At 39.1% G+C, this 27,901-nt stretch overlaps 1 protein-coding gene across 5 annotated transcripts; it reads right to left on the reverse strand.

The window, feature by feature from the left end:
* Positions 1 to 278: 278 nt before the first annotated feature.
* Positions 279 to 27,577, reverse strand: crebrf (creb3 regulatory factor). 5 transcript variants are annotated; one of them, XR_003675507.1, is made up of 11 exons: positions 27,440 to 27,577; positions 21,143 to 21,381; positions 19,458 to 19,583; positions 16,226 to 16,404; positions 13,310 to 14,493; positions 12,990 to 13,187; positions 11,396 to 11,585; positions 11,225 to 11,298; positions 11,015 to 11,134; positions 9,542 to 10,863; positions 279 to 413 (listed from the first exon to the last, which is right to left on the reverse strand). XR_003675507.1 is itself a non-coding variant. In XM_028466917.1 (11 exons), exons 3-11 carry the CDS (start codon positions 21,149 to 21,151, stop codon positions 10,745 to 10,747), a joined length of 2,199 nt encoding a protein of 732 aa, XP_028322718.1. In that variant the 5' UTR covers positions 21,152 to 21,381; positions 23,588 to 23,688; positions 27,440 to 27,555; the 3' UTR covers positions 9,222 to 10,744. The 5 variants fall into 5 exon arrangements, 4 of the variants coding, with proteins under 4 accessions (XP_028322720.1, XP_028322718.1, XP_028322719.1 ...); XM_028466917.1 differs by lacking the exon at positions 279 to 413 and adding an exon at positions 23,588 to 23,688 and having other exon boundaries at positions 9,222 to 10,863; positions 27,440 to 27,555; XM_028466919.1 differs by lacking the exon at positions 9,542 to 10,863 and having other exon boundaries at positions 284 to 413.
* Between the last annotated feature and the right edge of the window lie 324 nt (positions 27,578 to 27,901).

The raw sequence follows: 27,901 nt of genomic DNA on the forward strand, positions 1-27,901 counted from the left end.
TGTATTATTGTAACATTTTTGCTACAATAATACCCTGATTTCTAACACCTTATTGTTCAGAATTAAACTTGAATTGAATTTAATACAAACTAATCCATAATCAATTTGTCATAAATCTCAAGAGTAATTTTTGAGAAGTGAAAAACCACATGAAGTAATACATCATAAAGTGAATATTAATAATACTGAATTTTCTGTATTATAGACAAGTGGACTAGTTACTGTATATTCTTAATATTAAATACCTTCAGAGTTTAAAACCTTTACCTTAATTTCCCTTAATGCCATCTGTGTATTCAGTTCCTAAAGTTGAGGATCAGCTCCTTTGACTCCAGGTTGTTGGACAACAGTTGGTTCTGTGGGACACCCATCTCTCCTCTTCTCCCATCTTATTGTTTGTGATCGGTGAGGTACTGTCATAGGGAGACAGTGGCATGTGTACAAAAAAAGTACTCATATGTAGGTTACAATTGTTTTATAATTAAAAGTTGAAGCATTATATTAAAATTTAATAGCCTGTAAAAAGAATGAATTTACCTTTAAAAATCAGCAGGAAGCTTTTGTTTGTTTGAGTGAACCATCCATTAATATATAGCCTAATATAACGTGTGTGGGTGTGTTTACTTGTTTTCATAATAAAATGAATTTCTTATAGTCTTTATGTTGTTTTATTTATTTATTTTAGCTTTCAACTTGGGTTAAAAAAGAATATTTGCATCCAAATGTCTGAACTGTGCTATAGAAAAACATTTCGCTTGCTTGCCAGTCATTTTAAACATAAAATACATTAAAATGATATGAAAAGCAAAGTTGAAAAGAATAATAATTTGATACTCCATAATGAATACTCCTTCAATAAATCCATAGAAACGTCAGGTTGGGGTGCTAATGGTTTTATTATTTGATAATAAAATCAAGAAACATAATCAGACTAACGTGGTTACAAGCAGAGCTGAAGTAACAACACCTGGCTGATACAACAGAGAAAAACTGACTTTTTGTTTTTAAGAAAACAGAGAGAAGACATAAAACAAAAACAAAGAGAGGCACCGAAAGACTAAAGAGACTCAGGGCAAACGTCTGCAGGATGTCGAGCAGCCAGAGACGGAACTGTCAGAAGCTCTGGAACAGACTCGGCTGTTACAGTACAAATCAAAAAACAAAAACAAAGCCAAACAAGAACAAAGCATCTTTTACATTTCCATGCCTGTGCACAAAGCCACTCGTTGTGCCTTTGAGAAAAGTACAATGTAAAGCAAAGTTAGTCAAAAACAAAACAAACAAAAAAAAAAAAGTATGAACTCAGCACGACATTTATTACACAACATAAATATAACAACTGTCAAGATAATGTATTCGAACAGGCATATATGTGAACTACAAATATAGACGTTGTCGCTAAAGAGAGGATCAAGTTAGTTTCAGCAGGATACACGTTCTGCAGGTTTTTGTTTCCTAATGAAATCATAGTCACCAAGAGATCTATTATAGAGCACTTAGCAATGAAATACAGCCTTCCTACTGAGACTGGGAAGAGGATCACACACAGGACTAACTACAGAAAGATCCCATGCTGTTTATCGAGTAAAAGAAGTGACCATACAAGACCAGAAGCATCATAACATGGCATGTAGCTGTGGAGCTCTACATGTTTGGACTTGTATGGATTTCCTATGAGAACATCTTGCTGTTCTTTTAAAAAAAAAAAAAAAAGAAACTGAACCAAAAAAAGATGCGCGAGTTTAAACAGCTTGTTTTTTCTTGAAAGTGTTTTGCTTCATGCAATTTGGCAAGTCTGGAAGGAGAAGTAAATCATTGCAGTGTTTTATGATGAGTTGGATGTGTGTTGATATAGAAAAAGGGGGTTGTTTGTTTTATTACAGTGTGGGTTGTTGTTATTGTCGTTTGCTTTACTAAGATCAGTCTGCAGAAGAGGAAATGAGTTCACCCCCGCTTTGCTCATAGCAAGGGAGAGTGAGGGGTCTCTGCCCACCAGCCTTTACAACCCCTGCAAAGTCTCCCTGACAAAACAAACGCGAACCGAAGCCCTTCTGAAAACGTAACGATAAACAACATAAATAGAACCCACAAGGGGCGACACATCAATGCCTCAGCGGTGAGGTTGTCCCTCAAAAAGTGACAGATTTAAAAGTTTAAATCCCAAAATCTCATCCCACTCCCTAAATATAGGCGAGGGTGAGTTTGGGGAATGATTGCTTTAAGGACCTAAGGAATCGGATGTATTTCCTGAGCTCTACAGACAATTATTACTCAAAGTCACAATCAAACTGACACAAAATGGAGTGTGTCTGCTTGTTCTGGTGGTAAAAAATATACACAACGTTGTGGGAAGACAGCAGTGTTTCTGACTTGTGCTTTAGGGTGAATAACTAAAACCAAGGAGAAACACCTGTTGCTTACATAATTTTATTTTTTATCCTATTAAAAGTTTTAGATCATTGATTACCAAAGTGTGGGCAAGAATTTTCAAAAATGACATTAAAAAGTATCTGTATTAAAATTTGCAATTAGGTTTGGCATTACTTGAATTTATAGCAAATTAATACATATTTACTTTTATAAGAAGACAATGACATTTTTCCAATTAGGACATGTACCGTATTTTCCAGACTATAAATTGCACCAGTATTAATGTCACTTTCCAAGAAATGTACTTTTTTACTGGATAAAATACGCAAATATGTCACTCCAGCCAATAAGTTGCACACCCATATGCTAATTTACATGTTTTTAAGACAATAATCTGCCGCTCTTTCTACGAGGTACGCTATTGGTTGACGTAGGTGCCAATTATAAGGAGATTTAGCCAATCAGAGAATGCCTGGGTTGGGCTAAGGGAGTTTCACATTTCAAAGTGATTTGCAATTCACATTCTTACTAGCTAGATAGTGCCATGAATGAGCCGCTCCAATGTACAAGTCTATACCTCAATTTGAAATGGAAAAAAGGAATAATCAATAACCTCGGAAATAGATTTATCTGATTCTGTGTTTAGGATCTCAAAGATTGTGTTGCTTGTAAATCAGTGATGAATTATTTTCCAAAACACATTTTTCTTTCTTTAAATGTGTTTATTGTTAGCATGGCAGTCATGGTTTGGTGCGTTTACAAATGGAAGACGGCAGTGTTTATTAATGTGGTCGTTTAAAATAAGTTAGGAGGCAGGGGTTGGAAATGATACCAATGATAATGAACTTACAATATAACCATTATGTTTAAAAAGAATAGTCATGCTTGATAGCGGAGGCACAATATATTTTCTGTTTGATAAGTGGATTGCTTAAACATTGAGCGAGCCTATATGTGGTATGAATAATTACGATAATTCTCATTTTACCGGGTTGTTTGTACAGTTAAAAGGTGAAATCTGGTGCTTGATTGTGACGTTGGTTTGTCTGTGGATCTCAAGAAAAGTCTCCAAATGCTTGTTTTTATGTTTTGTGTTTCAATTCTCGATGTAAAGTGTCTTTTGGTTTTTAAAAAAGTGCTGGATAAAATAAAGGAATTATTATTATTCAAAAGGCGCTGAAGCCTGGTTCAGTCAAAAAGCGATAAATTTGTCTTTAATAATCTCAATTGCCTCTTTGCATAATAAATTACAGGATGAAACAAATAAATATCAAACACACGGTTCTCAGTGGAAAATGGCCATAATATATATATAATTTAGGGGAGGAAAATCATACAAAAGGAATATAAAACAAAGCATAAATATCAAACCTGAATATTAAGAATGAAGAAAAAAGGTTATTTAAAAAAAAAAAAAAAAAATGAAATACAGTGGCCTTTAATAGATACAATATTCAAAATCTCACTGGATCCTGACAACAAAGAGTCTACTTCCGTGAGCTTTCGAAGGAACAAGAAAAAAGCTTCAAACACACTAGTCCCAACGGTCCCGCTGAGGAAGACTAGTCTACATTCATCAGCAAAGCAGCAGCAGCAGAGTTTTATACCCTGCTATGTCAGTTTTACAGCAGTCAGAAACGCAAGCCTGACCGGAGTCGTCAACAGAAGGAAAAAAGTATGGCTAATACAGCTACTGAACTCAGCCATGTTAGCACCCAGCCGGGGAAGGTTAGCACCATGGGTTACCTCCATGCTCAGTTTTGTCGTTTCATTCGCAGCCTGCGACTCGGTGCCAACACTGACTTCAAGGAGGATCTGGCACTTCATTATAGCAACGTTTTAATGCTTTTTTTTTGTTTGTTGTATTTTTTTGTCAAGAGGCAGCAACACAGTGCTCTAAGTCAAAACCAGAGAAGAAGAAGAAAGCTTTGTAGTAATTTAATAAGTGACTTAAAAAAAAAAGCAGGACCAGGCTTCCCACGGTCATAGAACTTTTGCTCTTCTCTAAACATACAAACAAACAGCAGTGATAGCAGCAGCCAATACAGAAAACACAATAACAAAGTGGCATAGTGGGCAGAGAAAGAGTGGAAATAGAACCAGGTTTTCCAAAAACGCTCAAGATCACAAAAAGGGGTCACTAAAGCGTTTCAACTGCAGTGCTTTAAAAGGAAAGTCACTGTTTACATTTTCACACTGCCACATAAACGGCTCTCGACGGTCAAATTTCAACGTGTTGCAGTTCAAATGAAGTTTCTGTGCGACCTGAATGTTTATGGAGAACCCAGTCCCCTTGTTTCTGTGAGGAAGACCCCCTCCAGACTGACAGAAGGTGCAGATTTGTGTTCTCAAAAGTTTGATTAAGGCACCTGGGTCAGCAGGCATCATATCAAAAGGGGTTTTTCTTTAAACCTTTAGCGTGTTAAAGCGAAAGTGCGATAACACTGAAGCCGTTTTGCCTTTTTGACGGTGAGGAAAAACAAAGAGATGCGTGAGAAGTTGATGCACTGTAGACATCCTAAATCTGAAGTGTTTTTTGTGCTCATTCAATAGCAGCATGTATGAACATTTGGGATGGGAGTACGGTGTGCCCCAAAAAGCCATGCAACCACTTTATGACGATAAAGACTCGTTAAGGGGAAGGAAAGTCCAGATGCCGATCGATTCTTTCGTCACCGTGCAGTAACAGAACTCCTGCTTGGTTCTCAGGGTGGGGAAACACGTGGAGGGTGATGTAAGCTACACATCCTCTGATGATACACACACACACACACACACAATAATCCCAGCCCACGTGGTTTCCAACGAGTCAGGATATATTTGAAATGTCACAAAAGCCACTGGAAGCCAGGCCCTGAGGTTAGACACCACTGAACTGACAGCAGAAGTCAATATTACCCAGAATCCCCCACCCCTCTAAAGCTATTCGAAAAGCTAAATAACAGTGCTGTACTAGATCTTTCAAAGTAGGGCTTTTGACACAAGAAATGTGTGTATCAGAGCTCTATATACAGTGAAAAAAAGCTCCACCATTGAATCAGCAACAAACTACAACAAAAAAAAGCTTCTTGTATTAATTATTTCAGGCCTTTCATTTACTTTTAGGATAATTTAAATGTATTTTTTTTTATCTGGTAATCTGTGAAGAATCAAAGGGACTTGGTATCTGTGCATCACTTTGGTTACAACTTTCTTTAAGATGTTTATAACTAAAAAAATATATATATTTTTAAAAGATGAGAGTGGACAAGAAATACAATCAAAAGTCAAATATGCTGCAACGCTCAAGTAAAATGGCCAAACAACACAAAGTTAAAAAACATATTAGAGCAAATACTATAAAACAAATCTCAAATAAAAACCAACATTGTCTTTTTAAGTGATTAGCATTGGAAATTACCAGCTCAATGCAACTTGAATGCCACTATTACAATATGATTAACTTTTTAACCCTGTAAAGTCCCACTTATACAATATGTGTAGCAGCTATACAAAGGCCAGCAGGAGAGGCTTCAGAATCATACAGAATTAAATATACCACACTGTTGCACTTTTTTTTTTTTTTAAAGTAAAGACCCTCTTAAACTATGTCTATGTTAAACAGTGGCGTCAATCCTCAGAGACTGGTTTTTACAGATGAACTCATGTTGTGTTCATCAATTCCAACCCCACAAGTCAAAATCATAGAAACAGAAAATCTTCCTTTCAAAGATGTTTCAAGTCGAGAATTGACTTGAAACTTTCTTCGATTGATCCGAAAGTGAATTCACGCCATAATACACCATCATGAAAAAAGTGTGAATCAATGAAAACATCTAAACAATTGTATGAACAGATGCCTCTTTTTTTAATTTTTTTTTTTTTTAGGACGGTTAAAAAGTAAACAGCACCTCGTGACAAACCCACGGTTCGAGTCAAATCCTTCATGAAAAAGGAAGAAATCGCAGATAGTGAAGCGTTCAAAGACCAATTTCAAGACTGCGGGTGAATTTTTGGACTCTTTGAGTTGTATACAGAGCATTGCACCATATTGATTGACATTTATCTTTATCACACACACATACACACACAATATTTTGTACAAAGTAAGGAATAGCGACAATAGTTGGAATACATAAATATATTTTCTTTAGATTTTAGACGTCATCACACATGTCGGACAAAGGAGCGACTTCACCCTGAAGAAGAGCTTAATGTATCCAAGAAGCTTTTTATTGGACGAGAGTAGCACAAGCTTAAACACTCTAGTAGCTTAATATTTCACTGTATAGAGTTTGAGTTTCTTACAAAAAAAAAAAGAAGAGGAATTATTTTACTCATGTGTATTATCGCTCATTTCCTTGACTTTTAGAATGCCACAGAGTCTACTGGTTTGAATGTAAAGTTGCACAGCTCGCGCCTGCCACGTGAGGACTATTTCCTCCACCTGCCTTGTGATCGACAGCAATATAACACACACACACACACGTTGCTGCTTTCCAGCCGGCCGTCGGTTGGCCCGTTAATCACTGTTGACCCATATGCCAGGCATGGACCAAAAATCATACCTGAGAAATGAAAAGATACGCTCCGCATATTAGCAAAAGACAAAAAAAACCTCTCGAAGCCGTTTGACGGATACGCTTCATCCAAGGTTTTTATGCTGACAGGTTTTGTTGTTGTTTGTTATTGTTATTGACCGTAGGAGTTTTTTTTGTTTATTTGTGAGTATGGGAAGTTGTCTAAGAAGGCAATAAGTGTCCGCATTGAGTCTCCGTTTTGTAATTGGCATGCCATACAGTACAGTGATATAGTAACTTCTCCCAAGGCGGCCCAGAACAACGTGCTCCAACGAGCTCTTCCTGGCCACCCTAGGCTAAACCCCCTCCATATTAAGTCACAAGCAGAAATCTGTTTACAAATGATAACAATATAGCTCTCTGAAGAAATTTGTCTACACTGTACATCAACCTGAAGAGGAAGCCAAAGCAGAATCAGTTTTTCCATAGGAAACCTCTACTGAAGGCAAATGAATCATGACGCCTCGGGGGGTCAGCATCAGGATCAAAGTAGGGGCCCTGGAATCAAAACCCTCTTTTTTTTCTCTTTTTTTTACTTTTATATTATACTTTCAAGACCACAAGCTTATAAATCACATAGATTTGACCAGGAAATAGACCAATCCCACCAAAACAGCGGGCTTCTCAAAGCCAAGGAGTGATAAACGCCAAGTTATATCATTTCCTGGCTCCAAAAACGTGCAGATCTAAGCCCTCACCAAGTCATGCGTGGATTCCTCTGTCGCTCATAGACCCAGCCGTGCCAGGTAATACACCACCTATCCCTGCAAGTAGTCATCAAGTACACTTGCAGCATTCAAACCAGGCCGTTTAGCAGCAAATGGAAGAAAAAGAAATGCTTTTCTTTTTGTTGTTTTTTTCCTTTTTTTTTTGGACAAAGTGCTTTGTTTTTAAACATATAAGATTGAGTACTCTATACCTACCATTTAGAAGATACATATTCACGTATACTTTATTTACAAAATAAAATGAATCATTAATATGAAAATAGGATATGGACATATGTAATCAGGCTACAACTAGTCTACAGAGTCAAAAATAATCATGGGTGAATTCAGAAAAAGCACCATTTCTCCCTTTTTAAGATGGACAGGAAAACAATAAAAATATATGTATATATATTTATGTAGCACAAGCTCTTATATATTCACACAACACGGAAAGATCAATCTACGCACATCGCTCTGTGAAGGAGTACGTTCACATCAAGCAAACCTCCGAGTTCTTGTTCACGTTTGATTTAAAAAAAAATATAAAAAACAATTTGGGAAAATTCACGAAAAAGACGAGAGTAAAGAACATTTTTATGGGAACACTGTGACTATTGTCTTATTGTTGAATGCGAGAGGATAAATTACGTCCGCAACCAAAAAGCTGCAACGTCAAATCCCAGAAAGGCAAAACTCAATCAAATTGATAATTTAGGAGAAAATACACCTGAAAACCTGAAAGATGGTGCACAGTGCTGAATCCACATAGGTCTGGGCGAGACTCGAGTGGCTTTGGCTTTCTTAGAGTAAGTGAGACAAACACCACTCTACGATCCATATCCTCCAAGTGTCATAAACAACATGTGTTCCCGCTTTTTTTTTTTGTCGAGAAAAGCTTGAACAAGACTGAGGTTTCGGACTTTAAAACAAATCCTTTCTGGATTCCCTGCAATTTAAGTCTCAAGCTACCATATATACATTTTAAGACCTTTCAGCTCCTTCGCTTACTGGATAATCTCTTCAAACCAAAAGAAAAACTAGTATGCAGATACGATACAAAAATATAACAACTTTTTTTTTTTTTTTTTTATGTGATTTTTTTTTTCTCATTGCAAGGATAAGCTGTAGAAATGTGTCATGCTTGCAAATGAATCAATTGTCATGAAAAGGTGCATTTTATCATTGATGGGTGTTTCTACACACGCATGATCTGGTCTACGTACAGAAACCAAAAAGGTGAAACTGAGAATATTTTGGTTACCATTGGATACATTGTGACAAATGAGAAAAGAAAGTAACATATAGCTTATCTATCAGCGCTTTGGGTTTGTGCCCTAGCTAGCGCTATTAGCAAAATTAGCATGTGGAGGGCGGAGTCAATTCAGGAATGAAGTGCTATCTAGGCAACAAAAGCAAGGAAACCACCGACGGTTTTCTATTCTAGATTTAGACTAAAAAAAAAAACAACAACCCAGAAATCACTGTTCCTCTTCTGTACAGAATTGGACCCAAGCTAATTTCACAGTTCTATGAAGTTCTCTGACCCCCCCCCCCCACCCCCCCCACCCCCCCAAATCCCACAACAACAATTCTTACATTCAATACGGTGTCAGGTAAGCTGTGCAAAACCTTACTTTAACTGGCAGGAAGCCATTTCGTTGCATGTGTCTTTGGTACAAAAAAACAATCAAAATATAGTGTGCAAATATTTTTTTCTTGTAACTCTACACAAACAAAAGAAATCAGTTTAACCCTCTCCAAAGACAAGAGTACCACAAATCAAAGGGTAATCTATTGCGGAGCCCTCCTATATACAAAGACTCTGTGGCATCATGCAACAAGAGCTTCCACTTGTTTATGTACATTCAGAATATCTTCAAATGACTGAAATACACGACAGACCTCACAAATGTGTCCTTCCTCACGCTCACAGTCAGTTTTCCCTCCATGTAAAGTATTCCTCTCCTGGGCTGCACCTCAGGGAAGCTCTGACAAAAGTCACTCTCTCACACGCACACACTTACAGAAACATGCACACACAAGGCACAATGAAACAAAGTCTGATCAAACACTAGCATCGACATCACAAACTGGCATTACTGATCCGCCTCTTTGTCTCTGTCGCACAAAAAAGGTGAGTAGAAGACGCACGCTGGGAGATACTTTTTTATGTACAGTTACCGAGTGGAGAAGAAGCATCTTCACCACTGTCATCATCCTCCTCCCAGTCCATCGTGTTCTTATCCTTGGCAAGATTCCTATTTCGCCAGGTTATCAATCAACAGAAGGCCAGAAAGCGCCATGCTACATGCACTTTCTCTCTAAGTTTGCTTTTAACATTTCGTGCCAGGCGCACAAAATTCAACCAGCTGGAGGTTTGTCACTTAACTGTTTGAATGTTATGCTTTGATTAAAATTAGGGGCTTTTTGTTGGTTGATTTGGTTTTTTTTACATATTTTACAACAGTGGAGCTGATTGGCAAACAGGGGGTGGCATGAACATTTTCAGGCCTTCAATAAAAAAATATCTCTTGCCACTCGATCCGCCCCAGAGGACGAGGCTTTATTCTCTTTGCTTAAAGTGCTTTACTATATTTTACTTTTTCGTTCCTCTACAAAATGATGACGAAAACCTTTTCCCACCTTTGACGCCGTCTTGCGCGTAACAGCTTTTCTCAGACAAACTGTTAGAAAGTATTCCAGTGGTTTCACCCATCCCTCTCAACCAATGGAGGCAGACCTCCATTAAGACCAGTCGCCCCACAATGCCACGTTTAATCACCAGTGGATTTAGGACATGCCGTTTGCTCTTCACCTAACCATCACTCGCTTTTCGAGGTGCTCTCCCCAACAGACGTTAACAATGAGTAGGGAGCCGGTGACACACTTGACTCTGCGTGCAGAGGCAGGAATGCTAGGGTGTTTACGCCATACGTGGAGGCATATGGCTAGAACAAGCACACATACGTACACACAGGAAGTGGTATGTGTGTTTGTGTGACTAACAAAGTGTACGTACTCTAGGTTGGAGGGGCATGCAGAGGGGAGCATAGTTACAATGGGTGCTAATAATTAGCCCACTCCTCTCAGCAGAGCGCTCTTGGTCTACATTTTGGAAGTGGGGACGCGCAGGCCGACCAGTCCACCAGTGGGGTCGCCGCTTCCAGTGTTCTCCAAGATCTTGTTGACAAAGTCAGAGGTCTGTCCTGCGACAGGTGATGGCACTGCGTGCATAACAGGATAAAAACTTTGAATAATGTCAAATGGCTTTGAAATATCAATGAATAATCAAATAATGGATCAATGTTGTTAATGTAGACAGTCATTTTTTTTTTCAATGTTTGTGAATTCCTTGAACTATGATGAGATTCTCACCGAGCGTCTCTTGGATGAGCTTCTCCAGAGTATCCGTCATGTTAGTCGGGCGTGGTGACGAGTCCTCCACCCGCACCACTATCTCCTCCTTGATAGCATTGATCACAAACAGCAGTCGATCTACGATCAAGAGGAGCAAAGATGAGCATTAAAACACAGCACATAAAAACGGTTGTAGAGGTTGATGAGTTTATTGTAGGTCGGACGTACCGTACTCTGTGTTGAGTCCCCAAAGCTTCACCTTATTAGCTTCATACTGGGCCTTCTTTTTTAAACGGCAAGCTCTACAATGAACGCACAGAGATAAAAACATGCTTTGACCTTCTACAGTGAAGAGAAACGCGTCAACCCCGTCACGCAGACACGGTCACCTCTCTTTACCTTGATGCCAACTTGTTCTTCTCCTTGCGAGATCGAGGCCGAGCGGTTAGCGGCAGCTCGCTGACAGGCGTCAAGTCACTGATCACCTTGTTCAGCTTGCGCAGCTCTGTGCCGATCTGTAGCAGCTTGCGTGGATTAGGAGTTAGATCCTCCACGTCTGTGCGGCGGGACTTCTTCATCATGTATTTCCCTTTGAGTGAAGATGACAAGAAAATGAGTATTAGACATGCATCATGTACTTTGCATCATATGCTAATGTAGTTTTAGGTATTTTACACTACTTTCTAATGCACTTTATATTACAAGCTGCATGTAATTCTACAGTATGCATCTTTCTCTATACATAATTTAATTCATTGTTTTTGTGTTTAGTGTATAGAATTGTATGTGGGTAAAGTACTTAAGTTTGTGCTGACTTGGTTTCATGCTTTTTTATGTGTTTGAATTCTGTGGAGACTACAGATGGACATTAGCTGATGTGCTAAATCTGGCATAGCTACATATGTTACGTCCACTATTATGCATTACTTACCCTTTCAAAGTCTGGGCAATATATCAAGATTCAAAATATATCGAGTTTTCTATTTTGGCAATATTGAAAATTACAATATTGCCTATATTGATATATATTTTTATTTTATAGCTTATACTGTAATAAAACACTCACTTTAGGAGTTGCTGCTGTTGCTACGTAAATGTAAAGCACAGTTAGATGGATTACTGAGTGCGTACTAACCCAGACCTACTCCTTCACAAGCCACACTACAGGACTCACTCACACGTGCTGTCCCTTATAGGAGAAAAAGCCAAAAGTGGCACATATCGACAAATGATAAAATGTTTGTTTTTTTTTTCTCAACACAGTCAAAAAAAAACTATAGATGTGTGTTATATAGCTATGCACATGTATACGTTATGTATGTGTGCCTATGTGTGTAAACCTATGCCTATGTATGTGTATTGCCGTGTATGTATATATGTATATTTCTCCTGTATTTAGTTGTACTACTACCACTGTGTAGATATATGTGTATATATTTACCCTGAGATGTGGGGTGGTGGGAGATTGTGGGTTGTGAGCAAAATTGTCTTTTTGTCAGCAATGGTTGTTTTGTGTTTTGTAATCTGCTGTATGTGAAATGTTAAATGCTCTTGTTCCCTCTTAAAAACAAGATGTTGCATCTCCATGAATACATTTCAAATTTAATCCTGATTAGTTTTTCTGGTCTGACTTCATTTGAATTAGAACTATCAAGATTTCTATCGTATGTCGCCATTTCCAGCAAAAAATATCGAGATATGATATTTGGTCCATATCGCCAAGCTCTAACTCTTTCATATGAAAAAAATTGAACACACGTGCAAAGAACGCAACAATAAAGGTTTGATTCATACATTTATCAGTCTAAACCCGTTTCATGTTTTCATGGTTTTCTTTCCCTTCCTTTTTTTCTGAAATATCACTACATGCTGTGCACAGCTGCTAGTGTGCGTCTCTGTGTGTGTGTGTGTCTGCGTGTGTGTGTGTGTGCGCGTGTGTGTGTGTGTGTGTGTGTGTGTGTGTGTGTGTGAGTGAGTGAGTGAGTGTGTGTACCACTGAGAGGGCCGTTCTTCTGGTACAGGTTGCTAGGCAGCGTGTGTCTGTCCCACTCAGACGGCTTGAGCATGCGCTCCTGCTTGGAGGGAGTGAGCTGTTCGCTGTACTCCCAGAAGTAGCGGCGCTTCCCTCTCTTGCGGCTGGACACTCCCGCTGTCAGACCTTTGACATCGTCCGTCAGCTCCACATCACAGCCTAAGGAAACAAGTTCTGAAATTTAGTTCAGGAAGAAAAACGAAAGACAAAACTGAGGAAAAGACTGCATTAGTGAGAGTAAAATAAGTTGATGGACATCAGTCTTTATGAAATGTCATCACCTCGTTCAGAGAAGGCATCACTCATGTCGTCGTCTTTGTCTGCTTCGTAGTCGTCATCCTCTTCCTCATCTTCCTCCTCATTCTCTGACAGCTCGTGCTCGCTCCCAAATCCCTCGTCGTGGTCTGTATCATCCAGCTCCAGGCCATCTCCCTCTTCTTCTTCCTCCATGTCTTCCTCCTCCATGTCTTCCTCCTCCTCCTCCTCCTCCTCCTCTTCCTCCTCCTCCTCCTCCTCCTCCTCTTTCAGCTGGGTGTGACCTTTGCTGCTGCGGGTCAGGAACAGGGAGTAGTTGTGTTCCTCCTCTTTGCTTTTCTCAGCGCCTTCGATGGATGCCGTGGCATCACCGCTTGCCCCAGCCACACTGTCGCCGCTCTCCAGCCTGGAGGCGCTGTCGTCCAGGGTGGGGTTGGGCTCCACCAGCTGAGGAACTTTGGGTGATCTTCTAATCAGCATCTCACGCCTCCTGATCCCGTCCACCCTTCTCTCAAAGTTAGACGCACCACCAGAGCCGCCGGCTGTGGCAGTGGGGAGCCCTGCCATCATGGCACTTCCTGAAGTGGAGGCCTTCTCATCCTCAGGCTGGGAAAGCAGTTTAGGCGGGTTCGGCCTTTCAAAATCCTTCTGAGGAGGCGTTTCAGTTTGAGCTTTCTGAGCAGAACTCACTCGGACTTTAGCTTTCTGTACAAAGTCAAAGCTGTGAGACGTCGGTGCAGCCATTTTGTTTCCTCGACCAGAGACCTTAAGCTGAGCTTTGTTAGGGTCCTGGAGGTTCTGGATCTTGGTCATTGTCTCAGTACTGGAGGGGACAGGTCTGGTAGCCTTTTGGGAGCCTTCAGGAAAGTCTGGGAGAGGACTGCGGGACGGATGGGAAGAGGAGGTGGAGCTTGGGAAATGGCGCATCGAGCCTGGACTGGATCCATGACCCGAGACCAGCAGTCGCTTATTGTGACAGTGAAAGGGGAGCTGGGGTGGCTGGAGCAGAGGCTGGGGGGCAGGTGGATTTAGTTCAGTTGGGGGGTAGAGGGCCTCACAAACAGGCTGTGAATCCTCACTGTTGAGCTGAGCCAGCGTTGGGGTTCGACCAATCACCTCTTCATCCTGGTAGGGGCTCGAGAAGTCGTCCAATCCGAGAAAGTCGACCTCTTTGGAGCCCCAGATGTCACAGCTGGTCAGCCGAGTATATCTGCCAAAAAATAAAAAATAAATAAAAATTATTTTCTCACTCATCAGTCAATGGAATAGACTATTCCTGTGCTCTGTACAGAACTAACGTCAATTTACAACTCCAATAGTAGCTATTAAAACTCTTGTTTTTTTAGGTTTTATCTACTCATGAGTTAAATTATTGTATGTTTTCTACAAACTGTAAGGTTTTTTTAATTTTATTTTCTTATTTTGGATCAAAACAGCAGCCTTCACTGTTTTTAAAATGCACATTTTGGTTTTAAACGAAAATGCTGCATTTTGAGAGTAAAAGCACATTATCACCGTCCACTATCTACCTTCAAGAAATGTAATTTTTATCATTACAGTAAATTTTCAATGTTGCTCTAATGTTGCAGCCCACGTGCGCAATCGACACAAAATGTCTCTGCGATTGACGTATTGTACACCCCTGCTCTTCTGTAATACTCTGCATTAACAAATTTAAAAGGTGTTTTTGAAAAAAACTATTTTTTCAAAGACGTTACCTGTTAGAAAAAAAGAATAGTTTTTCTAATAAAACTAATTAGAAAAACTATAAAAAAAAAAAAGTGCCAAGGGCAAATCGTAAAATTTTTAAAAATTCCTTTATCCCTAAAGCAATTGGGGTACTGAACACCATTTCCCGTTGAAGTGTTGTATACTGCCACTGCTGTCCTGCTTCTTGCCCTGAAGATGTCTGTGTGTAAGTGTTGTTGTTGCTGTTGTTGTTGTTGTTATGCTGTTCTGCTTGTTGTTTTTATATGAGACCAAAGATAAATCTCCACACCGTGGACAACAAATGAATTAACTAACTAACTAACTAACTAACTAAAACATTCTGATTCTGTTAAGAGCAGGATTACTATTGCAACAACACATCATCAGTAGGAGTGTGACGATATCTCGATACGGCAATATATCGCGATATCTTTCCGCACGATCGATTATCGATATGCTCCCGCTCGATTTTTTTAATTTATTTATTTATTTTTTTTTTTTTTTCAAAACCTTTTCTGCTTTTTCACTAAAATGTGCAGGTACGTCTTCAAAGAAATTTTGTCACCGTTTGTTGAAGGAACCAATATATTGTTTACAGGAATACTGTATTTCCCTATAATGGTGTCACGGGTAAGAAAGATACTTATTCGTTTACATTGGTATTTTGAGACTTATTTACAGAAACGTTGCACTAAAATAGTGTCACTGTTCATAGGACACTTTTTCAAGATATAAAATAAAAATGTTATTTTTTCACTTAATCTTTTTTTTCTTGTTATGTCATAGATTATCGTAGATTGATTTCTGACCAATATATTGATAATCGCAGTGTCGTCATATCGTGAGATAATAGATATTGTGATTGTATCGCATATCGTATCGTATCGTGAGGTACCCAGAGGTTCCCACCCCTAATCATCAGTATGATAAAACTAACCTGTCGTAGAGGTAAACTAAAAAATCTAATAGTTCTATTTTTTTTAGAATAGTTGATTAGAATTAACTCTACCGGGACCCTATTTGAGGGTCCCGGTAGAGTTGCCAGTAACCGTAAGAACAACTTAGAATATGTGATATACTACTTCAATAGATTTTTTAAGTTTGAGAACCTTACATCACAGTATTTTAAAAATGTATGAGTGATTTATTATTTACTGGCAACAGTTTGTCAGCAGTAATGGCTACAGTCATTAAACACTAACAAAGTAAAACAAATATAAATCCTCCAGTACCTGGTGAGATCTTCCCAGTAGGAGTCCCACTGTTCGAACGCTGAGCCGCTGCAGACGGTTTCACTCTCTCCTAAACCCATCAGCTGATCCACACAGCCCTCCATCTCCTTCCCTCCGTCGCTGACGCCGACAACCATGTCACCGCAGGGGCTCTCTCTGTGGGCCATGTCTCTGTCCTGCTGAGAAGTCAAAAAAGGTGGACAGACCAAGAAGGCGGAAGATATTCTGATTAAACTCATACATTGATTTGCCGTTTTGAATCGATATCTTCTAAATGGTCAGGATAAGACAAACACTAGCTCTCCAATTTCCCCTCAATCACAAACAATGCTGCAGAAGAGCTGAGCTAAAGTTGTTTTTATCCATCTTAGAGTACCAGAAGTTGGTTAATTAGTCTTTTATTTGAGCTCTAAACATAAAGCAGGTATTTTACTGTTTGTCCTGCAACGGATGGTAAAAGCCCCATGGTGACAACCACCAACAACCCAACGTAATTGTGCTAAGATCACAAGAAGAGACAAAATAAATAGAGTGAGGGTTCTTTTAGTCAAAAAAGAACCCTCGCTGCTGAGGTGTGTGCACATTGAGAGAGAGAAGCGCTGCAGTAATATGCTTTTAACAGAGGTTTAAAAAGGTTTAAATGCACAAAATGATACCAAATATGTAGTAACACTCATTTTGATTTTACTAAATTAGTTGTAATTTATTCTGGTATTTAAAGTGTCTGGTCATGACCGTTGTTTTGAAAAAATCTATACAAACTTATTTCCTGCCCTATTTTAGTGATATTATAGTCCCGTATAAGATTTCAATGTATTTTTATTTCCATAATATTAATGCAAACTTTGCCTGATGATGCCCATTTTACTAAATATCATGTGGTGAAATCATTATACGTCATTGACCCATATATACATATATAACCAATCTGTAGGATGGAGGAAAAATGACAGGTACAATCCCCATCATCAGGGTAACGTTACTGCGATGTGAGACAGAGAGTGTGAGGCAGTGAATCTCCACTATCTATAGCAGACTACACGTTTAAGAAGGACACCTGCAGCTGACAGTGTGAGGAATGACACAAGCACTTATTGTCTAAAGCTCCCATCACCTGCCTGAGAACTGGGGAAATGTCACACAATTAGGCCTCGGATTTAGAAAGGCCACGCTGAACACTGAGCTGGACACACATGCTGATGTTACCTTAGAATTTTACAAATTCAACTTTACAAAGAACACAAACAGAGTTACACAAACTATTCCAGTGATGAGATGTACGACACTTGAAACTATTTCTTCATTTACGAGTAAAATAATTCACATAGAAGCATTTTGTTGACTTGCTGTTACCATCACGCCAGGCCAGTAATTCGTTTTTAATGTTTTGTTGTTAGAAAAACACAGGTGTTTGACCTTGGCACTAACTTATCGGACTCAGCATCCGTTGAATGCTGTGTGCGGCTGAAACCTAATATTGGTTTATGATATGGGTGAGGAGGAGGCATGAGCGGCTCTTAGCCTGAAGCTAATGTGAATGCTTGAGCTTGGCTGACACTGAGAGCTGAATGGCAGTTGTATGAGTTGGACACATTCCACTGAGTGTCAGTCTTTGTGAATGTAAATGTCAGCAGCACAGGAACAGGAACACAACTAACGTGACACCGAACAATCAGGACCTGATTTGCAGCAAATACATCGCCTATGCTATTTTGCACATTTTTTTTCCCCCCACCCATCTCCTGCAATTACAGTCTCCCCCAGCAGGTGGTAGTGATAAAGAAAAACATGTGCTGCGTCCAAATAGTTCCTCCTATCTCCTTTACTATCCACTGTTCCATAACCCCCGAGAGTTTTTAAAGGTGCAGTCTGTAACTATTATAAAAGTGACTTTTTGTCAAATTTGCTAAAGCTTTCACTATGTAAGGACAGCTTTACATGAAACTAGTGTGGTGCATGTGTTGTTTGTGTGCACGCAGCAGCCTCCATGTGGGCTGCTGTGACACTGTGTTGTTACACTGCTGCTGCTTCTGAGGTGTGTGCACATTGAGAGAGAGAAGCGCTGCAGTAATATGCTTTTAACAGAGCATGTTATATTACTGTGATGTTACTGTCGGACTAACGTTAGCTTGTTAGCTCCTCTGAGGGAGGGACTTGGGGAAGTTTGGAGGCAGGGCAAGAGAGCAGCGGGGAGGGAGGGGGGGAGAGGGATCTGAGAGTTGCGGACTGCACCTTAAATTTAAAAGAAATTTGCTAAATTTCTAAATTTAATTTGAGCAAATAAAGTTTAGAAAATAATTTCTAAAATGCTGCCACAGGTTATTCAGCCATTCGAAAACAAGGACAGTATAATTGAATAGAACATAATAATTCCAGAAAGTTAATTTTGTCTTCTTTTTGGAAATAATATGTTAAGGTTTCATTTATTTCAACATCTTTTTTCTGGAAAATTTACTTTGAAATTCACTTTGATCTCCTGACATCTTTCGACTGCCAACTGTCAGTCTTCCTTAGAGGCATCTACTGATGTCTTTCATGTGTCCTTATGAGTTATTTCTGGGGGTGACCAAAATACATTTCCTGTAAAAAGTTGTGTGAATAAATTGAACCTTACGACGTGTCAAACTCAAGGCCCGGGGGCATATTTTGGCCATTCAGAGCATCCGATTCGGCCCGCAGGAGAAAGTGAAAATGACAGGGAAAACATGAATCATTGTGCAAATTACAAAATAATTCAGTAATTGTTGTTGAAAGAACTCTAATCCTGCAGTTTTTGTCAAATTATTCCATAAAATCTCTCCGAAGTAAAAAAAATTTGGTCACAAAAAATAAAAATCAAAGGACATTGAAGTATCCGTCACTTATTGCGTAGATATAATTAATGCCTAAAAAAGCCTCTTGTCGTGGCTGATCTGTAGTGATTTTATTCACATGTAAGCAGGATTAGAAAGTTTTTCAGGATTAGAAAAGGTTCCTCAAAAGTCTGCTGGTCCGTTTAGCTGTGCATTGGCATTCAAATGAAAAGCTAAAATATAAAACCAGTGCTGCCCCTCAGTGTCTCCAATGGGAGGGGATATTGAAAACATTATTAGTGACCTTTCAAACTTAAATACGTGATTTGGATGCGAGGCAGCATTAGCAGCTGTGACTGATATAAAGCAAACACAAAGCCTGGGTGAAAAGACTGTGCGTGTGTGCATTCTGTGTGCATTCAGTGTGTGTGCACACTCACCAGCTCATACATGAAATCTGGGTCAGAGCTGGTGGCCAGCAGGTCAGTGCTGGTCAGAGCCTGGTCAGCAAATGAGTAGTTCTGAAAGGCGTCCGCAAAGGGAGGCTCCATCCCACTGACGCTGGGCTGCAACGCAACAAAGGACAAATACACCAAATAAATCATCAAAAACCATCACCGACTGCAGAATGTACCGCACTCTCTTTTGACTTTTCAATAAAGCATCAGTTTGTGGGATGAAAACATTCATTCAAGTGCTAGGGGTTTGACCGACAGCTGAGTGAATGCTGGAAACCCATTGTTGTGTAACTGTTTGAATCATAAAAGCCAACAATTGAGCTGCAAGTAGCAAGTGTTAATGCAACACTCCTAGTCAGACCTCTCACATGTCCATAGGAGAACTACTTGATAGGTCTGAGTACCAGAATGCATAGATTTGATGGTGTGCATTGTTTTTGCTGGCTAAAGGGATTCCATTTCACCTCCCTATCCCAGCTTATCAATTAGTCATGTTTAATCTTCCCCATTCTAATTCTTCCCCTCAGTGTTTGACTGAAGCAATATTGCCATAGCTGTGAAAGCTGCATGCTATTATCCAGGCCGATGAGTGACAAAGTGACGCAAACCAAATAAAGGCTTGCACCCTAGGATTGATAGCATGGGAAGGCACACACATAGATGAAGAAAAAAAGTCTAAATCATTTTCTGTAGTTAATCCTATCACTTGTAATTCTGTTTGAGCACTCTCATCGGTTAGAATGTGTCAACAGCAGTGTTGGGCTAAATTACATTTTTCAGTTACAATTACGTTTTCAATTACCCATGTTTAATTACAATTCCATTTTGATTAGAGTGACCAGCATTTTTTCCACATTACAATTAAATTACAAATATATTTTAATCCTCAGATAGTCAATAACAATTACGTTCTCAGTAAAGTTCAATTGCAGCCTAAATAAATAACGTAATAAAAGTTCATCTTTCTCTTGTGTTAGCATCTCTTATGATAACGGGTCCTAAATCAACTGTAAAACACACACACAAAAAAAAATATATATATATATATCTCTACCATCTAATTTCTTTGCTCTCTATTGGGTACCTTGTTAGACTTCCTCATTGATGAAAATATAGGTTTTAATATTATTGGTGTGGACATCTGAGCCTTTTTGTGTCAGTGTACCCCGAGATTTATATAGTTTTAAAATGGTAAAATGAGGATGCATTTCATTTCGATTACGACAGCAACGTATTTTTTAAATTACGATTACTAATCGAATTACGCCATAATTGTATTAAACGATCAATTAGATGATTCCAATTCAAATTGATCCCAACCCTGGTCAACAGTTTCAGAAATTAACCTTCACACACATGTATTCATTAACTTGCTTGTCCATCTGTCCCTAGCAGCTGTTTGAAGGCACAGCACGCAAACGTCACAGTGAACTGGGCTCAGATGCTCCGCCTCTTTTATACTGGGCTGAGCCACATTCTCTCTCTGACTGAGGCTGAAAAGTGCCTTTGTTTATGCAGCTCTGCTTTGGTCTTGTCTTTGCATTTGTGCTTACACTCAAATAGTTGAATTCATGGTAAAAAAATAAAATAAAAATCAGTCACAATATGGTATTACCTGTCACTACACGTGTGTGCGTATCAGTGGAGTGTTCCTTTATCTCTGTTACCTGAGGCATTGCCAAGCACGGCTTAGCGCTCCAGCTGTGGGAACCTCTGGGCCTCCTGTCCAGTCCCAGTGGTGTGAGGCGGTCCGTCAGCACAAAGAAACTGCTACAGGAGACGACAGTGGGTGCTGGCAGATGCAGCACAGGGAGGGGTGAAGGAGACGGCGACGGTGAGTAATCGGGCTCAACCAAGTAAAGTCAGTTCTGTTGTGATCTGTGCGGTTCTCTTTAACACTTCAGTTCTGTCAGGGGGGAAAAAGGAGGGCAACAAAAGCATTAGTATGAGGACAAACGGAGAGAAAAATAAATCCACAGTTGTTCTAAATGGCAAAAAGTATGAACCTAGCAAAAAAAAAAAAAAAAGGAAATTGTCTGCCAGTTAAAATCATTTAAAATGGTGCCACGGTTGTAGGGAACATGCATAAGTGGGAGGACAAGAAAGACTTTCGAAATCATTGAAAATGGTGAATTACTTTTTGGATGCCACCTATTTATTATTTGATGGATGATGAATGCTTGTAGCCTAAAAAAACAGACATTCAGGACATTTAAATGGGTTGTTTTATGTTTGTTTAACAAAAACAGGACGAGCAGCTCAGTGGTCAAATAGTTAGCATAGATCTGGCGTCTCTCAGTCCAATTTTGTGCAGCCTCTAAAATACGACCCCCCCCCACCATAAAATTGTGATTAAAGCAGTTTGTTTGACACAAACAATTCATCAAACGACAACTTCACAAATAAACCATGAAGTTAGATTCTCTATCCAAAGGGGGCGCCAATAGTCACCTGTTTAGGAAAGTGGCAGAAGTACTTTAGAAATATTATTATCAACTGATATTTTCACTGATGTTTTTGTTTAAAAAGCATGGTGTTATGTGAGGTGAAATCTAATGAGCTAATGTTTAAAACAAACTAGTTAAAGTTAAAAAAAAAAGAATTGATTATACATGACTTGTTAACATTTGATCAGAAACCACACTTGTTTGTTCATTATTATTATTATTATTATTATTATTATTATTACATATGTCAAACTGTAATAAAATTGATTGTCTGAGATCTGCTAAAGTTTCCTAAAAATCTGATTTTGGCTTTGTTTTTGAAATATACAAATAATGTTCAGAATAATCATCATAATTATGGGCTGATATGCGTTCTGATAATGTGACCCTCGGATTGGGTAGACACATTTTTGTTGTTGTCCCTCACAATGAATAAAGTTGCCAATATGTTGGTAACAAAAAACCTTGCCACATCACTACACCATGACTCTGCAGCAATAGATGAGATGGAAACAAGAAGGAAGCAGGGGAGGACTTTTAAATGTTGTCTATTGTCATTTCTTGATTACATCAATTTGCAAATTCAATTTCAAAGAATTTACTTTGCAACATCACGCAATAATACAAGCAATTAAATGATTTTTCTTAAAAAAAAAAAAAAATTTTTTTTAAACTTTCAGAAACCTGCATATATGTGAGCAAAGTATAATTCCCTGCTCTAATATTCTTCTCCAAACAGCTGAACAAAGCAGGCAGATGTTTTGTTACATTTCCAGAATTTGCAAAGCAAATGGATGAAGATCTGCATGTGGACCTGATGACCCCGGCAGTGATCAGCTGATACACCCAACAATCCTTCTCATCTCAGAGACTAAAGTACACTCATCCCTTCCTTTGGCTGTGTAGTGCTTTGCAGGATGACTTAATTGTAAATGTATTTCTTACCCTAGTCATGCACCACTACGCATCGATATGCACTTTGCATGAAGACAGGAAAGAAAGCAACAACGTGGATAAACTTTTATAAAAGCATACAACTTGTAAAATACATGTATTTCCATGTTGCCCGATATTTTTGCCCTTTTAGCCTTTGGAAAACAATGTAATTTATTATTATCTCTCCATGCGTACATCCCCTCCAGGCAGCTGTCTGGCTACAATCACAGCTGAGGCAGAAAGAGGAAACGTAGAACACGATTATAACAACAAGAGCTGCATGAGTCCAGACTCTCTCTGCTATCGCACAACGCCTGTTTCAACAACCAGAGGCTGGAGAATTCTGCGGATATCAATCGTGTCACTCCAGTCAAAAAAAAAATATGTGCCAAATACTTTCTAAAATTAAAGCAGAGTTTAATACAAATATGATCATACGAGCTGCTGCTTTGAGGGTGATATTTATGATTCACAAGAATCAGAAATGTTGCTTGATCAAAATAATGCTGAATCAGTAAGCCCAAAGTGAAAAGTCAGAGGTTGGTGATTTTGGATTAGTTCTAGTGAGAATGCTTTGGTCGACGTTAACGTTATTCATAATTGCATTGCACAATCACCTCAAATTAAACTGCTTCAAATTTTATGCATATATTTACGCTGCAATCTTAGTACCAGTAAATCTCTTGCAACAAGTTAAAAAAAAAATGCATATTTAAGGTATTTACGCACCAGATTTGTTGCCCTTTATTTGAGATATTCATAGAGCAGCCCTGCCCCCCTCAGTGTTTTCAGCTTCACTTAGTTTTAGGATGGGTTTAGGTTTGTTCCATCTGGGTTGAAAAAAACAAAAAAAATCTTTATTGACTGACAATCCGTCATACCAAACACAGAGAGTCATTGGCAGCATTAACCTGTTTCCTGAGTGAATGCGTTTTCTGATTTAGGTAAATCTGCTGTGGACAAAACCAAGACAATGGGGAAGAGCAAATAATTACTGAGTGAGGTAATGTACCGTAATCTATCAGCCTGTCTGCTGCATTAAGGATTAACAGCTCTTTAAACAATTGAAAAAGGACAGAAGCATTAGGGACCCACTGTCTCGTGTGTCGATAACCCACTGAAAAAACAGACAACTATCTAACTTTGGACTGTTTTCAGGCTTCTCATGGAATCTTTTTTTTTTTTTAAAGGTCATTTGTTTGTGTTTCTGTAGCCTGTTAAAACAGAAACCTACCACTGTAAAGGCCAATATTATGGTTTTATTTTAAGCTTTGCATAATCATATGTAGGGACATATCCCTGTGCAGCTTCAACTCGATGACCTCATCATAAATCTGAGTCTACGAGTCTCAATCGACAAGAAAACTATCTTGGCAAGTCCCCAAAATAACAAACACAAGATAGCAAACCTTATTGACGCTGCTGCAACAAACAGCATAGGTGTGAACAATCGGAACAAGTGAGACCTATGAGTTCCACATTTCTGTCTGACTTTTTAATCAACCCAAGATTTCCTCAAAGCCTAAAACAGGTCCCATTGCATTCTCCTTCTCATCCACTGCAAAATGAACAATGTTTGATTATGCCAGTGAGTTTCAAAATAAAACTATGTAAAAAAAAAAAAAAGGTTTTCTTTTTTTTAATAAAATATTGTGAAGTTAGCAGTGAGTAATCAGAGTTTTTTGCTCAGCAACTGCACGGCTTTGTATGTTATTAGTTGTTGGGCTATTGAAAATGAGATCAGAGCCACTCTTTTTGTGCAACAAGCAGGTGTTAGCAGAAGATCCATTGATTAATAGCTCAGGTTTGGTCTTGCTCATGACTGTAGGTTGATCATTTAGTGAGTAGGCAGAGAGAAAATAAAGAAAGGCTTTATCACTGAGTGAAGAAAATAACAGAGTGTCTTTTTATTTAAATGGAAGAAAACCTCGAAGGGCACCAATATGCCAATATGCGTCATATAGGGAATAGGCAGTCATCAAAGTAATGATGCATGTATAGTTGCAGCTTAGCGAAGAAGCCTGAGTAAAAACATCACTAAGAGCTTTCTATCATCTCAATGTATACAGACTCATGTCTGTTCCAATTGGCTTATACGTTTCCTTCATTGCTTTTCATTCCGGATGGAGAGGAAATTCAATGAGTCTGGTGTGTTTGGGTGACTGTGTGTCGCTCTCAGCTCCTTCATCATGCAAACAGCTCACATTCTCCGCCTCTCAACACTGGCTCTGATCCAAGTAGGCCAATCAGCAGTATCTTATTTGAAAAGAGTTACCTACACATACTAGTCCCTAAGTCATGCAGAGAGTGTGACAGAATCATTACAAACCCCACAAAGCTCAATAATCTACAATACTTACATATGTTCGCTTCATACAATGATTACCATCTTAGTAACGGTTGAAATGTGCATATCGGAGGCGGACTACGATTACCTGATGCTCACAATTACCATCCAGCTTAATAAATACCCGCCTAGATATTTTAATGCAGAGGATCACCAACTTTCGCAGAGTGTAAGGCTGTATTATATATAGAAACTCTAAAAAATAAAGCATCTTCTCTTCTTTTTAACACAATTCACTTTGAGGAAAAAATGTCCACTTTCTACCTGATGCATTCAACCTACTAATGGGGGAAATGTTAAAGAAGACACGGTTAGTGGTGTTGACTTCAACTGTCACTTATAATTAATGTATGAGAAAATTGGAAAAACATTCTGTGTGCAATGGCTCTTGAAGGTCATACGCAACATTTCTGAAACGTAACTATTGGCAAACCAGCCTCTTCAGAAAATCTGCAGGACAATATAGTAAATTCAAATGCATGATAATTACGTGAACTTCATGCTCAAAACCTGTGCAAACGTTACTGTATTATCACACACTATTAACATTGCAGACAGCTGAGTAGAACACTGCTGTTATTTTCTGTTAAACATGGTATTGATCTCTAAAGGTGAGCCATCTGTCTGCTGCTGCGGTGGGTCAAACTGTCTAATATGAAGATTAGCTGGATCTTAATCTAAAAGATGATAATATCAGATTGCCTTCTGGGTTGTAACAGTGAGATAGACTCAAAAGGTTATTTCAAAAACAAAAGTGTTTTGTTTTTTTTAATACAACTAAGAAAGCCTCTTGTCATGGGTTGACCTGTACACGTGTATCCAATGTGAAGATTAGCTGGATCTTAATATAAAAGATGAACAAAAACATGACAGCTCATAAGAGTAGCTGGAATCAATGGAGTGGAGATCTGAACATCTAACATTTAATCCCAGAACAGGAAATAAGAAAACAACAATAATCACAACTGATTCATTTGAGTATTCTTGGCTTGAAGGTACTAGCTTTGATATTGTCTGCTGCCTGCAGTAAACTGGGTGTTATACAATATGAACCTAAAAAGAATAAAACAGTTTAAAATGTTTAAAGATTCTTCACATAAGAAAAAAAAAACAAAACACGTAATAAACTACTATCGAACACACGATTCTGTTTTAACACCAATAAAACCACTGACTCCAAGGCAAAACAAAGCCTCAATCTAGTTTACTGTGCCAACACCCACGTAATCCCGCGTCCCTATTGGTCGAGCGAGAAGTAGTACCGCCTCTAGATGTCGCTGATTGGCCGCAGCGGCCATCAATCACGAGAGCAGCTCCATCGTAAACAGCCCGTTTCATCGTAGGTTGAGGCTGAAGATAAACAACACGGAGGCCTTCATGTCCGTGGCCTACATAGGTGATATAAAACCACATTTACAGTCAAAACCTCTAAATACACGAAAAGAATCAAACGAGGGAGAACCTTTTTGAGAATCTGTGGCTTTCGTTAGCATATACACCGAAGAATTCACAGTAAATCTGGGGGTCGGTTTTTTACACTACAGAACAGCGTGTTTGGTGAAACATACAAACTAATCTATCGATGGTGATTAGTCAATGTTGGTTTTATCTCCCCACAGGAGCAACTAGAGATATCCTGGATAGTTATTTTGTCTCAGATTACATGGAAATTTCTGGTAGTGTCGAGCGTTTCCACCATGGGACTGGATGTACTGTGTTAACACTGTTAGGGGGCGTGTACCTGCAGCGACCTGCACAAAGTCAGCACCGATGTTTCATTTCGCCTTTAACAGACCCTAACTCTGTTCAAAGAGGTAATTACATTAAAAGCACAGCTATACAATAAATACTATTATCTTTAGGGCGCTAAAGGGCAATTTGGGGATTTAAAAAAAAAAAAAGTGTATTGCAAGGCGATCATTCTGATCTCATGGCAACACGGTACAGGCAGTACTTTTCAACAAGATGCAGTTAAAATATAATTAGGATGATAAGTTTTGACCCTGAATTGCAGTATAAATAAACAGTCTGCTAGTTCATGTTGTGACCAATCAACACATCACGCTACATGGACCACAGCTGGAGCTTCTGTGTCAGCCTCAGTCAGTCAGTCGGCCTCCATCAGCTGAGCCCCCCGACACACAACAACCGCTAGCTCCGGAGCTAACCACTGCCGCGGCCACAAGCCCTGACCCATGGAACTTCAGAAACGCCTGTGCAACGGGCCTACTCACTGTAGACGCCCACACAGACGTCCTCTGTACCGGTGGACCTCGCTGGAGAAACCGGGGCTCCCTGTCTTCTCGGAGGTCCGCACGCTGCTAAAGCTCCGTCCGATTTGTTTTGTTTTTCTGCTTCCTGACGGGTTCCTGGAAAGCGCGTGACTGCCTCACCACGTGGTACGCCTCTAGACCAATGGGAGAAAGCCATTCTGCAAGATTTCATCAAACCCACAGAAACGCTTCATCAATCCTACAAAAACAAAACACTCAATCAAACCCCAAACAACATTTAATCAAACCCACAAAAATTGTTCATTTAAGCTCCAAATAAAGCATAAAACTTAATAATTATGAGATACTAAGTCAGAATTACAATATTTCACAATTATAACTTACTTTTTTTTAAAAAATTAGTATTATTATTTCCACTTTTCATAGTTTTCTTTTTATTAGATGACATTGGATTCAATAGTT

The sequence above is a fragment of the Gouania willdenowi genome, chromosome 14 (assembly GCF_900634775.1).
Source record: "Gouania willdenowi chromosome 14, fGouWil2.1, whole genome shotgun sequence".
NCBI classification, from domain to species: domain Eukaryota; kingdom Metazoa; phylum Chordata; class Actinopteri; order Blenniiformes; family Gobiesocidae; genus Gouania; species Gouania willdenowi.

Bases quoted from the DNA above. Each gene is read 5' to 3' on its own strand.
- crebrf (XM_028466916.1), bottom strand. The intron at 16,405-19,457 runs GTGAGTGTGCAC...TTGACTTCTCAG, and splicing joins CAGATTTCATGTATGAGCTG to CAGGACAGAGACATGGCCCA. The intron at 11,135-11,224 runs GTACGTCCGACC...TCTTGATCGTAG, and splicing joins GGGACTCAACACAGAGTACG to ATCGACTGCTGTTTGTGATC.